General features: G+C 37.6%; 1 protein-coding gene across 1 annotated transcript in view; it reads right to left on the minus strand.

Moving 5' to 3' along the window:
• Positions 1-210: 210 nt before the first annotated feature.
• LOC106162534 (sonic hedgehog protein) overlaps positions 211-15,174 on the minus strand; it is a 52,559-nt gene continuing 37,595 nt past the window's right edge. Inside the window, exons 4-5 of the mRNA XM_087017398.1 lie at positions 9,426-9,687; positions 211-3,043 (exon numbers count right to left, since the gene is read on the minus strand). Of these exons, the coding sequence (XP_086873524.1) occupies positions 2,364-3,043; positions 9,426-9,687 (942 nt within the window). The 3' untranslated portion in view covers positions 211-2,363. The remainder of the gene's footprint in view (positions 3,044-9,425; positions 9,688-15,174) is intronic.

The raw sequence follows: 15,174 nt of genomic DNA on the forward strand, positions 1-15,174 counted from the left end.
GCGATTGCAGCAGTTGAGATCTCACCCGGATCTCCTCCCAAAAGCAATCAAAGGGTTGCAGGAACTGTCGACGTACCATTACGTCAGAGGAAGCCGAATATGAAGACTTATTTCTCAAATTGAATATGCCTCATGCTGTCCTTGTAGGAACATGTAAATTATATACACACGATACTCGAAGTTAGTTAACATAAAGACAAACAAGAGTGCCCAATTTTGGATTTTCTTTATTGACCTCTGCACGTATTGTTCAGAAAGTTATTTTGGTATCATTCAAGTTTGAGTTAAACGTGAAGAAACCATTAGTGTTTATTCTTATGTTTGACAAGGGGCATTATAATAACGCAAATGCCAACACATCCCGTTTGGTATAAACTGTTTCTCAATTTTTTCAATACCAAGGTTTTGATTTAGCGTGCAAAGCTTGAAAGTTCGACTAGTAGCTCGGATTGTGACTGATATTTATTGTATTTTACATTTTCTAATCAAACAGTGGTCTTTGTGTCCACCTACAATGGGCAGTGATTAACCAGCACTGGGGCATAAATGGCAACTGCAGGACATTTCGTTGACGCGATTTTAAAAATCTTCTATCTTAAAAAATCTGTACCTTTAAAATGGTAAAAGGTATGTGGCATTTTCGATTAAAATAATACTAAAATAATAATGTTTTTGGACATATACCCTTCCTCAACATCTGACAAAGCGGTGGTTGAGTGAATACTGGTTTGTTAGTAAATAGTGATTTGATACAATTTAGTGATTTGATCGATGGGTGACTCGTCTATTGCAGCCATTGAGATAATTTGTCGAAACACAGCAGAATAGGCAACATATGTCTATATTTTCATTATTATTTGTCTGAAGTCGTATATAAAATGTGGATTGTTTTCAAAATTGAGATAAATAAAGCGTTTCTTCGAATTTGCATATTACAATGCTAATGTTACTCCTTCAAAAGTGAATGGAATATCGGCAGATCTTATTATATTTGGACTCGTGTGCCTGTTTAACATTCAAAACCTTTGAGTATTGTACTACTTACATAAGAAGTGCGATCCAAAATTACTGCAATCGTATTCATTTCCAAAACAACCTCAAACAAATAATTGCTTTCGTGGTATTGTATCAAGCGTTATTTAGACAAAAATTCGTTTAATTTTGTTGCAAAATAAATTGCGGATACTTAAATGCATGCACGTGTACTTCTAATGAATGCAAATGTTGACAATTCAGCAGCAAAATCCAATTAAGTAGTCGCAGTACAAATATCTTGTTGTCTTTATCTGTATATTAAGTACTGTGATAATAAAGAAGTTTCATTGCAATATTTCCCCATCATCATCAGCGAACAAGAATGTTAAACAATTAATTGTTGTAATAAAGAGTTTAAAATAAATGTCTCACTATTTCTTGTAACAGATGGTAACTTTACACAAATCATATATCTATAAATGTGTATATATATTTACTTATATATATATACCTAAACTTGGCACCATTTAAAGACATGCTATATGTCTTTGGTTCATGCATGTATAAATATATTTACAGTTTATTGATAAAACAATGAATAAATCTAGCATGGCGCCAGAATATATAATATAGCTATCTACGAGATTGTCATCTTACGCAGACATAACGTTATGATAACTTTTCCTTATTTGAGTTTTTATAAAAATAGATTTCGTGGCTGAAGCATGTTTGATAATATACATTTTACTGCAACGTGCGTATAACTATTCGTAGTCATATAAATAAATACTCTTATCAAGCAGTTAAATAGTACCAAGCCTCAAAAACCAACCCCATGCATTGACTTGCGTGTTTCCCAGTTCGGTCTTTGGTTCATAACGCTATTAAGAATGCAATGTGGCAGTACGTTCATATGTGTGATAAGTAAGGGATGCCGTGCACTGATTGTCCTTAGACTGGCCGATAAATGGCATATTTAGAATACCACTTTCATTTGTCTTTGTGTTTTCCCTCATTGACTTACTTGTATTACTAATTTAGCATAAGTATGCCTCTTTTACGATACCGCCTTTTCTGAAAAGTGAGTAAATTTGATATTCTCTTGCACGGAAAACTGCCTTGAAACTCCCTTCAGACATTGTCAATGAAGAATTGCAGGCGGAGTTGCCCAGTTTTCTTACTATGGATGCCGTGCTTTTCGGTGGGCATGTCGAAGAACGCACATCATCGCAAAGACTGTCTTCTTTTGTGAAGCTCTTAACAGCAAGAACAACATGAACATCTATAGAAGAGCAACTCGAACGAACACATAAGTAAGACCCCATGCGAGGACTGTGTCGAAATACAAAACGCAAGCACACCAATATCAGTGGATGCGAATGGCGCCATTAGGGTTGGAAAAGCAAGCTTTCTCCCAGGACGTACGGTGAGATCTTGAACAGCAACTTCGAGTACCAGTGCATACCGTTTTGTGGCATTGATTGCTTCCAGTCAATGTTTAAGTAGTCTTTTGCAAAGTTTTTGGCAGTGTGCATCCACCTGGCCGGTACAAACGCCATGTGTGCAATATTTTGACTATTAATCACGCCATAGCAGGACGCTAGTGTGTCATCAACGACTATAGTTCCGTGCTTTGTCAAGGGAGCATACGCTCCTTCCCGCCAACCGGGTTCGATTTTTACAATCTGACTCAGTCTCACGTGCCCCGTTGTCTCGTGTGCACGATATAAATACTGTCCAACTTGGGCGTCTCTTGCAAAGATAGCCTTTTTATTTAAACTATAGGTGTCACTACTGGCGTTCGTTGACGACACGAAGATCATATGACTGTGTGTTAGTGAAATGCTTCCTCCATCTGCCGTCTGCAGCGTGTAATACAGGCCTCGGTGGTCCGTTCGTCTGTCCAGAAATATCATAACTTCGCTGAAGTGTAGGTTTCCGTTGGAATCCGCAGTAAGAACGCGCTGGCCGATCTTAAGTTCGGACATGGGTATCCTGTGTCCGTCTTCGAGTGTAACTTGGCCACTGGCATCAAAGCACCCTCCGCCATGAACAGCAGCCGCTGAATCTAGAGGAGACAGAAACAATATCTTATAAGAATTTCAACTAATGCAATGTCCTCAATCCTTAATCTATCCATTCACTGTGTGACATGTACTTCAGATAATTCTTCCGACAAAATATTAAAAAAATCTAATAACTGGCTTTTTAATTCTAATTACATGCAATCTGTTTGTAAAACACGACACTTGATAACATGTGCAGGTTTCACATCCTATCTTAAAAATAAAACGTCACTAATCACATAATATGCTTTGTCATTGCTCCATACAAAACAGTAAAAACTTTCTTGCGACACCCCACCTTGATGTTACGTTAAACAGGTATTATTAACACGGTTGATTACACGGTAAATCATATTTTTTATCATACATTTCGCAAAAGCATAGCAATACTTTTATTTCTGTGAAATGCTTGTACATTGAAAAGTATAGTCGCTCATAGGTATGTGTGGTTCTGGTGGTTGGTGCCAGAAATAATACACCATGAAGACGAGGTACGGGAAGGTTAACAGCGCGTAAAGTTTATGGGAATGGCGCCGTTTCCTAAATACGGCATCACAGGAAATCATTGTCGAAATGTACTCAGCACTCCACGGTGGGTATATAGCCTCCTTCGCTGCGGCCCGTGGCCTGTTTGTCGTAAGGATGTAGTTGAGGCAACGAACAAACAAAGCACTACATTAAGTCCTCTGTTGGGGCTGAAAGTTAAGTTTCATTATGTCAAAGGGCACAACGTGGCTGCTCGGTTAAAAACGGCGTTTAAACATAGGGGCTTAACCTTTCGAACGGGGGCAAAAGACATCGTTTCCGTCTTAAAACTCAAATAGCTGTAGGCAAAGGAACGTTATGTTGGAATTACCACTTCTACGAATGTTTTTTAAGCAAGTTAAAATTCTGGACTTAAGATTGTTGGAATCATGCATCCACGTAACATCGCCTAAAGGCCGACGGTTGTTAGTAAATATATAACTGTTTATTGTTCATACTAGTATGTGACCGTGGTTCAAGAGAGGTAATGGTAAGCCTGTAGTTTACCCCGACACGTTTGTCATCCCATCCTGCCAGTTCTGGATGTTTTCCCCATTTCGATAATCCGTTCTGAATGAACGACATGCGCTTCCGTCGTGAAAGATGAGGCCAGATCATCTTAAACCTTGCCATTCATTTCTCTTGTATTCAGTAAAAAATAATCTGATTAGTCAGCCAAAACGGCAAGTTACACGTGTATCATGTAAGTCGTATTAAGGTCTTAAGCATCAACCGTATCGAGTTCATTGAGCGAAAAATAGGTAACATAAGTATCATTGCTGTGGGGCAAAAGATCCCGTTAGTTCTGAAACATTTCCCCATGTTCGCCGATTAAAATGTTTACTGGTTAACAGCACTGGGTCAAGAGTCCTGTTTTCTGATCATGTATGTACTAAACAGTGGGTCAATATTTAAGCTTAGCCGGTGACATGCCAGACAAAAGGAACCCAACGACACTTGTCAGTAATCCTGTTACTACGTGATTGGGGGAAAGTATGAGGTATTAGCTCATAAGACGCCTTTCAACACCTATGGTATAAACAACGTTTTGATCGGAGGCACTAAGATGCAGAACGCCTGGTCGCCAGGCCGCTGCAGCAAGGCTTTAACTATGCCTGTGAAATGACGAACAACAAGACAAACAGGTCAAGTGATGGAATTAAACTTTGGACTGGGCCATATATAACATGTTGAATTTTGAATCAACATACAAATCTGCCTTGACAAGTGTATGTGTCTTTCAAAAGAATTGTTTCAGATTTAGCGTGCGTTTCCTCTTCCAAATCGATTTTGTTTGTTACTATCCTTTTTGAAAAATATTCCTCTTAAACAGGAAGTGGTTGCCTACAGAAAATCTTTTAAGTGATACATAAAAGCATCCTAAATTAGTTGAAATGCGAAATAGACAAAACTCTCCTTTTTTTCTTTTGTCCTCCATATCTTTGAGATACGTGATTAATAAAACACAAACATTCTCCCTATGTACGTAACCGCTTGTAATGCTAACATTTTTTTAAATACTCTATGTACAAAGCTGTACTTTTAAAACAGTTGTTGTAGCAGGTGTATATCACTATAGAAGGACATTAGGAATGGACTAAAACAAGCCTATTGCATTGTTTTATGTGATTGTATGAAATGTCAGTATATTTCAAATATTTTAAAATTTTAATATTTTACACATTTAGAATGGTTCCTTTTAAAAGCTGCCGTGGTGCTTCTCGTGGAAGTGCAGATTCCTCATGTTACAATAACCCAAGGGATACTTGAATTATTATCTAATGTCTTTTTACGTGCAAGATAGGTACAGAAGCACAATTTGGAATATGTACAATAAATATTCCGGGTGTTGTTTAATCTTCTTCTTTATGGATTATTATAGGGCGGTTTTAATTAAAAAAATACTTTATACGGAATTAGTATGAACTGCTAAACCAAAAAAGTGGTATACTTGAATTTGGGATGATACCGCAAAATCCACTATAATATTGTAACTACTGTTTGAAAATATTAGCAATGTGTTTCTAAAATAAAACTGGAATCAATCATTTTAAACAATGTTACATTTAATCAGACAGCTACAAAGTCGACTAAACATGTGGGCTTAAAAGTTTAGGCCAATTTCTGTCTTCAGTTGTTTTGTGACACTGGTCCCAGAAACCATTTATCATGAAGACGATCTGTATAGTTTTGCTATTGTCTTTGTCTCGGGACCGAATCTGTCTTTGTAAGTGTCTGTTCCAAAGGTACCTTTCGTATCGTAATGCTCTGTCGTGTCTTTCAAAGTGAGCAATGGTTATTTTTGAAGCAAAAGTTTTATCTAAGTAGCGGAGTGTCATTTCAACTGTACACATTTAAAAGAGAACAGTGAGAGTAGTTTTTAACTCAGTCGGTCTATATAATATAAGTCTTAGTATGTCTGTGTATGAAGCAAACAGTGTGCTGGTAGAGAGGGCGGTCAATGAGCCTTGTCGTAATTAGCAGCATGTCTGTTTCAGTCTGGCCACGTGGTTTTCCCATGATCGGAGCCCCTACTTCAATGGCCGTGGGTCTATTTCAGTAGGAGGCAGTGTGTCTGTTTCAATGGGGCTGGGGGACATGCTTTGCTCGCTATTCTGTGACCTTGTCAAACAGGCATTATCAGCTAATGGAATGTTTATCCAACCGTTTGTTAATGCTATTTTCTATTTTGACTTTATGGATGATTGGTCATGGGAGAGCTGTTTTGAATTTTTGACATTGTGGTGTGTTTGCTTAAACTTAGACACTTGAAATTCATAGTGCGTTTGACATCGGGAGTGTATTTAACTTTTTCATAGGAACTTGGGTATAAGAGGCGTATTTAAAACACATATAAGCGAATAATTTATCAATTTAAAAAAATTAAGTTAATTATCTACTCAAAAATGAAAATGCGCCATGATAAGGTTAGGTTATACGTGTCTCTGCAATGGAATATGAGGGAATTACAGCACACATCTCGGGCATTTATATACTAGGTTTTTGTGAGCTATCATAGTACGACAGAAACAGACAATTGCTTCACGAAGGACAGAGTAAATGTTCATTTGCTTACAAACCAGGAGGTTTACATGACATTTGCGTCTGGACAGAGTGTTAATCCCGCAGCTCAACAGTGGCTTTGAACCGCGAGAACCGAGCTGGTTTTACACCCAATTGGTTCTTTTCTTACAATAAAACCGTACACTAGTCCCATCAAATGTTGCCAGTTTGCTTTGAGAAGTCTTGACTAAGCCTTTATACGTTTCTAAATCCCGGCTTAAGTTCTTGACACAAACGCTCGTTCTCACTCATCTCTTCTATAATGCCCTCGATACGTCGCCCCGGGTGACCTACTTTCTTTTGCGGCGACCTTGTCGTGTTTTAACTAGTTTTTTTTAAGTGGTGACGGCGTCTTGGGGATTAAGCCGGCGGTGGTCCAGACAGTTGCTTTAACCATCCCTAGTTTACACATCCGTGTAATACCTATTTTCCTTAACCGGGTTCCAGTCAAAACACTACAGTTCCATAAACCCACTTCTTGTCACCTTCTCAGATATTGGAAACGACAAGAGCGACGGTGACTCGGTCTCAAGTTCGGTGATCCTTCTCAATGGAAACGTCAACTGAATACAGTTCACACGAATTCCGTTATAACAGACAACCATTTTAACATGTTCTGAACCTAAACGATTGCGCAGGAATTATATTTCTTCTACAACGATATCTTTAAAAAAATCCCCATAATATATCTTATGGGGATCTGAATAAAAAAATTAATTATAACCTTTGCACTGCAATTTGACATATCATACTTTATCTATTTTAAATTGAAACACATTTCAAAACCGAATGGGCCCTATCTTGTTTTGGCTATTATCATAAGCGATATCAACTAGTAAACATCTCTATGCTTTTTTATTCATTGTCATATGGTGAATTTCTTTACGAATGTTGAACAGCATCACTCCTCTTCAGCCCGTTTCCTTACCAGCCAAAAAATACAATCATCTATTTTTTTAATGTGTTTCTAAGCGCTGGACTCAATTGTTGACGGTATGTAATGGCTCTGCAGGACGTTCTAGTGCCTTTTTGACCAAAATGACTCAAGCCACCAATCAATTAAATCAAGGACTGATTAACTGCAATTTCGTCTTTTAAATCATCGAATTGAACTGCCACAATATCCGCCGCAATGTTGCAGCAACGGAAGACAAACCCTAGACCTTATGTTGTTTAACCGCAAGCGGTTCCGATATCAAGCTTGGTAATTAATTTCTAAAGTGTCTTTATCGGTAAGGTATCAGGCGATTCAATTATGCCGAACACCTCTTAACGTCAAATTTATCAAGCTTTTAGAATTTTGAGCGCAGACGATTTGACGCGTAATCGATTTTGTCTGACTCTCACCAAAGGTATGAATTAGTTCGGGTAATGATCACTGTGCCGAGCTTTGGTCCTCTCTAACAAAATATTGCCATCACAACCCAGCTATCTGTGTTAACACGAACATATTGTGTCGTTATTCCCCTTTTTTCACGTATAACTTTATAAATGCACCCTGTAAAACGTGGGGTCCATTCTCATGACTTACGTTTAACACGTGCAAGTTATTTCATTGATACGACTCGTTTCCTTACGTCTAATTAAACATGAAGTGATAACGTTTATTTATCTTTTGAAAGTCCTGTCCCTTATAAATGAACCCGATGAATGGCGCACTTGCCCCTAGATAGAAGGTGGAGCGACCCACACACCGCCGTACAATGAATGGTCGGTGTTATGTTTCAGTGCGATGAATATAATACTATCGACCCCAAATCTGATTACACACCTCGCTTTATCTTATTATTCATCTCGCTTTATCCCATTATGATTCCATAATTTTATATGAGCCATTAACACAGATGCCCCTTAAGTGCGGTATTGTTATTTAGCCCGAGGCAGCACTTATTCTCTCCGCTTCATTTGCATAGTAAATATCAACAGTTTTGAAAACGGGAAACCCACGGGCAAACAAATGGCGGTAAGCTTAAGGTCACACCTCTATGATACCTCCTCTTCCTCTCTTTTTATGTGAGTCTTTCACTGAATAAAAAATGCACTAAGGGGGGCACAGACCTCAGAGTTTGAAGTAAGATGTGGCCTTTGACTGGCACGGAGGAAGGCGAACAATATCTACAAATGGCAATGCCTTACACTGACATTGTGGCTATCTGTTATATTTGACACTATCATCATATGAGGCCCGCCCTTTTCGAGTATTTTGAAATGGGGCGGTTATAAAATTGTCTAAAAAGTATGGTAAAACGACCATAGCGACTACGTGGACATATTTAATGTGGGTTTTGTTATATCACATTTGACAGATTACATTGTGGATGAGCTTGCCATGGCCATTGTATTCCCAGCTATCATTTGACTATGAAAAAAGTGCCACATATTTCTCTTGTGTTCTATTGTCGTACTTTTGTACTTGGCACTGATTTTCAAAGGTTTATGTCAATATGTGAAAGGTACTCGTTTTAATTGTTAACATTAAAATAAATATTCATGTTGTTCAGAAACGAAGCGCATTTAAGGCATCGCCAAAATTTAAATTTAAAAAAGTGGAAGAAAAGGCGTGTTTGCGAAAACAGAAATAAAAAGGGAACCAATTACAAAAACACAGAGATATAATGCGTGTAATGCACATTGAGATATCCTGGGAACTTGGGCGATTAAGTCAGAGAAAATCAAAGCCTTTTTGACTCAATTTGATTCATTTCATTCTTTGGGAATACAATACAAAAAAAAAAAAAAAAAAGAACGTGACACGAACAAAATCACTTAGAAACAATGATGCACAGCAAGCCTTACCTGATTTTACCGAACAATGGATATGGCCTCTATTCTGGTAGTACACCCAGTCGAATCCGCTTTCCACCGCCAGTCGGGCTAACATTCCGTATTTTGCCCTATCTCGGTCACTCGTGGTAATGTCCACCGCTCTTCCTTCGTAATGTAAAGAGTCTTTAGAGTGCTGCTCATCCGTGTCATAAGCCTCCGTGACTCGTAGTTTGACACCAGGCCATCTGACCATAACTGATATAGCCAAACTGTTTAATTTGTCTTTGCACCTCTGTAACATAATGAAAATATAATATAAAATAATACTATATGAAACTACGGTATAGTTTTATATGCCACTACACCTGATTACTTTAACACCTTATTGAAAATGACTTTTAAATCGAATGGTCGGTGATATATGTGGTAAACTATTTGAAGGAAAGCGCAGTTAGGAGCAAAGATAATATGTATTTTGAAATACTCATAAATATGAAAATTTGAGGTTTTTAAAAGCTATCTGGGTATATGTTCACTGAAGCAATATTAAGATTGGTAATGCAACAGTAAAGAAAAATGGTAGCATTGCATTGGGAAGCTTTTTTCCCCTTTTTTCACAAGTCAATTTCATTATTTTCTCTACTAATGAATATGACATTTCAAACCAATAGGGTTGATTTTCCTTGTTATAGTAGTACGCAAACGAACTAAGCATATCAACCTTTTTCATTGACGGTATCTTTCATGTAAATTGCCAATCTATATTTTATCTAACCCGGGATTGGATGGCGATATTTTCAGACAAATTACTCCTCATTACAGCGTAGTGCGGCCTACATGTACACAAATGATATTCTTGCTACGTTCATCACGTATTTGGTCAACAAATCACCAAATGTTCCAATATCAAATGTGTTAGATAACCTCAATATGGCGGTGTTTTGACCGGTATCTGGGAGGGGTGATATTTGAGCATATTTAGCACTTACACAACGTTTTGAATATATTTACATGTATGCGACAATAAATAAACAAGCCATGTTTGTATTGAAGTGACCATATAAGTTTCGCCTAAGTTATTTAGGCATTATCTGTTTGCTATTAACCCTTATTGCTAAGCACTCTGGTGTTAATACAATTTTGCCTTAGTCTTTTGGCAATGAAATTATCTGTTTGCTATTAGCTTTATTGGCAAAATAAACTGTGCTAGTTCTAGGCATTAAAACGTGTCTTTTGTTTCAAATATATCTCTCTGAGTACATTTTATTTCAGTATACTTGGCAACGTTGTAACTCTAAAAACCTTAGATACAGACATTTCAGTTTCAAACTCTTAAAGGGAAAATAATGCCTCCATACGCAGCCGTGAGGCATCTATTCAGCCAAGTTGCTTTCGAGACCTGCTTTAAAAACGCCGCTCTAAAACGAAACAAGCCATGTGAAAGCTCGGGAAACCTCATGCCCATCATACCAAGGAACAGGCCCATGGACGGGCATTGTCCCTCGGCCGGTCTTGCATAACAGTATCAACAAGAAGGGAAATCTAATGCTAAGTACCCGTAAGAACGATGTCGGACGTGTTTACGTATAACAACACCGGAATCTAAAGCAGTGTGGGTAAATCGCGGACCCATTGTCCCGGCTCCCTTACATAACAATCAGAAGCATGGAGAGTGGCCAGATTACAATACCTTGCTTAGCCTCTTGCAGTGTCTAATGCGTGAAAACAGTGCATTATCCACCGACCATAGGATCACCTTACAACAAAAACTTAGATCCCCTAGCCACTGAGTACGCCATCATCAAGCTGAATGGGAGCCATTTGAAACTCCGGAATCTGTCTTTTGGGCCAGCAGAGTAAAGAACTGTATATTTATCACAATGGGTAATAGGCCTCCCGTCTTTCTTGAAATTTTGATATAAGTTCTGCGTTTGTAGAAGATGAAGTAATGAAGGTTTGTAAATTGTATTGCACGGATGTGACCGAATACCAGGGCAGAGCGGGTATTGAAAGGGCGTGACTGTTTCAAGGTAGCTTTTTGTCAGTGCAATTTACCGACAATAGAAGCACCTCATATTGTTTCTTCTGCATATAGCATGAATAGGTCTTATGATTACTACCTGGTTAAAATATCCCCTCCTACAATTTTGAAAACGAGAAACTCGTGTTTATGACATTGTATATTTTCAGAGGGAAATTTCCATAAATACAATAGAAAAGGAAGACAGCATTACTAATTCATTCCAAATCGGTATATTTTCCAACATCATATGCTGATTTCAACAATGAAATGGTGTTATACACAGGCAGATTTGCTTTTTTGGGACATTTCATCGCCCTTTTCAGTAGACACATTTTCATTAAATACCAGTAGTCGTCCGATATTGATGTTTGTAAGAAGGTCAAGCTATGTCCGTTGGTGATGCAAAAATTAGTGATGTTGAATAAATCTCTTAGGGAAATAATGATCGGAGATGCTGAACAATAACGTGTAGTACTAGTGCAGAAGTTTTAGCAATAACCTTGCGTAACTGTCAATTAAATGTGTTAACAGTAAAGACCGATTTTCTGCGTGATTTGACAAGATATTAGCTTTTTTGAAGACGATTAGACCCAAACCACAAAATTAACACGACGGAACAAGGCACATTCGAGAAAAATCGTTTACACAAACTTGCTACATAAACAAAGTTGAGTCAATTCTCCTCAATGTCACGAGCTGAGATATTTATTCAGGTATTGTTGTTCCACTGTCAGGTTCAAATGTTGAATATTTTAAACAGAGCGGGGAAATAATAAAGAGAGAGCCTGCTGTTTACGTGTGTGTATAAATATTTAAGTCGAACTAAAGTACAAGCCGTGACTGTTGCTTTTGATAAATGAAACATGAAATACTTAATGAAGTAACAGTATTCACACCCCGTGAACAATTATCCAATGATGTTTTAATAAACATTGCTATCCGCACCTGTTAGATTCAAAAAGATTTAATCCATCAATAATTCATAAAAATGACAACCCAAAAGATCATTTGTGGTGTTTTTCTAATAAATAATGCATTGCCTACTTGTTTTTGTTTTGGTCTTGACTACGATAGTTTACTCCTTTTTGGAGCTAATTAGCGTAATTAAGCTATCTAGAATCACGTCACACCGTAAGGATGTTTCAAATTCAGCTCCAGTATTCAACTGAATGTTTGTGGAATATTGTTATCGTAGTGTCGTTGTCAAATTATCCATTTTTCTTGTTATTTTTACTACAAAGGTTGTATTTGGCTATCAATTCTTTTTCTGCTAATTAATGTTTTTACAAGCGGTAAAAATCGGAAGGATTTTAGGAATCACACAGGGATTGTTTAAATCTACAGAAGAAAAATGCCACTAGTGACTGGAATTAAGAAATATTGTTTAATTTGTGCATAAACCAATGACTGTTTAATTGGCATTTAATTAGGTTGAAAATGTTTTAAATCATCATACTGGGTATATTTATATATGGAAATCAGGCTGAATGAAAAATATTTCAGATATTCTTTTTGTAACAGATTCAGAACAAATGTGTTTCATGTCAGATGGACCTCGTTCTACTGCGATTTATCCCAAAGGATATATTCCTGGTTACTATGTTGGAAAAATGGTGAATATTTTTTGCAGTTAGTTACGATTTCTTCCCTGCTCAATTCTAACAATTTTACAACTTATCTCTGTATTCAATTAGTTTTTATTCTTTTCATATTTCCGCCAGTAATACTCGCTAAAATTCAATAAAAAAAAAAAAAATCGGGCCTATGTTTACATTCATATCGAGAAAAACTGACCCCTGACGTCTAAGGTACCGGTGATAAAACCTCCGCTTAAAACGGGTCAAATTAGTTTGCCGTCAGGCTTAACACGATGCATAAACAACCTGGACATGTTGCATATTGATTATATATTACCCATGTCTACCTGCGAACGTTTACAGTAAAAAGCAAGCAACACACTTTATCGAAAGGGCAACGGTTTTCTTAACATATTTATCTTTCGACACTGTGAACAAAATGCTATTTGGACAGTCTCGAATGTTCCAAATACTAGGGTGCCGACAAAGAAGGGTGACTCATTTCGTCTCTTAGTTAGCATAATATATTTGTACATTTGTTTAACCTTGCCTTCCAAATGCTTGAACAATATTGCTGAAGGCACAGCGTTTAACTTCGCCGAGTCGTTGCACGGAGAGATGTACCGCCTATTTTTTTTTACCTACGTTGAACGAAAGTATGCAGTTGTTTGAGGGTCAGTGAAAGATCGTAGAGTACATTAGGACGAAGGCAAAATAAAACCTATTATATATTTTACCGGTAAAGAAGTAACATCATATATATGTGACAGAGACTCGCGATATGCATATTAATTTCTTTTATTCAATGCAAAGACAACCTTATTTGATTAAAATATATGCTTTAAAAGAGATAATTTATGAGGTGTGAGGCGATATATTATGTGTTTTTCAAATGATAAGTGTCGCGCATATTACTCGGAGAGCCTCCGGAGTTGCTTCGACAGTTGCTTCCTGATATACTACATTCTATTCGGAAGTTGCTTTGATTGTGCATATACCTAAGGGGCACTACCCAAAAATGTATGTGCATCCTTTTATCGAATAAAATGATCTGTTACTTATTCATACAACAAATGTGCGTCGTACAAAAAGATGACAGTGCACCTTTCAGTTCGAAAACCACGTGTGTTTTCCAAGTTTACACACAACATCACTTATCGCCAACACATGTTCCTTTCGTGTGTCTAACACGCTGTATCACCCAATGTGTCGATCAAACCAAGTAAATCACTGCTGTCCCACATCCCTCCGTGCTCCATCTCCCCGAACTTATCACGCTTATCAAAGGCAATTGCATCACGGGCACTTGAACGCCCAAGAGCCTCATCTACAACGAGGCATGTAATCGCGCGATGAGGTAGCTCCATCAGCTGAAGCGTGTTTGACAACATGTACATGGTTTGATCCCTAGCATTGGGGTTATCGGCGGCCACACTTGACATGTGTGAGGACCACAAGCCCTTGCTAGTACTATCTGCACTACAAATGAGGAAACGATAAGGGGGCTGTGAGGAACGGTGACATCACGGTTGCGCACCTGTCATTTGGGATGACTCTGGAGTTCAACGGAACTTTTTTTGAACTATTGCGAAATGAGATGAAGAAATCGGTGATGCTGTATGATAATGATAGTAACCCAATACGGGGATACGTGCTTACTGTTTTAAGATATCAGTCACCTTTACATTATGTTATTATATTTGTATTAAGCTATTTAGGAAGCCGACGTTGTTTTTATATTGCCAATCTTCTATTTCTCGTTTGCAAATAATGTCAATCATAAGAGTCTTCAGTGTTTGTAAAATGCTGTTTTGTTTGCATGTAACTACTCCATTTTCTTCAGACAATTTATCCGAAATTGACCTAACTTCGAAATTTGCCATCATCGTGACACGTGTTCGCTGCCATCTAACCTATTATAAAAATCGCTGATTTTGGATTTTGTTTCTAATGTGTGCTACTGTATTATACAGGACAAGGGATATTTTACAGCATAAGATGTAGGGATATCACCTAAAAGAATTTTATGCAACAAAACTAGTACAGTGCAGAGAAAAAGTGCAGAGATGAATTTCATTTCAAGTGTGTTATGAATAACATACGCGTGGTTATTAAAAAAAATAATAATTTCGGTCAGATAGTTATCCGCTCGCTAGTGCTGTTTCTTTTTATAGTTCCA

The sequence above is a fragment of the Lingula anatina genome, chromosome 7 (assembly GCF_051362555.1).
Source record: "Lingula anatina isolate TDL-2025a chromosome 7, LinAna3.0, whole genome shotgun sequence".
Classification (NCBI taxonomy): domain Eukaryota; kingdom Metazoa; phylum Brachiopoda; class Lingulata; order Lingulida; family Lingulidae; genus Lingula; species Lingula anatina.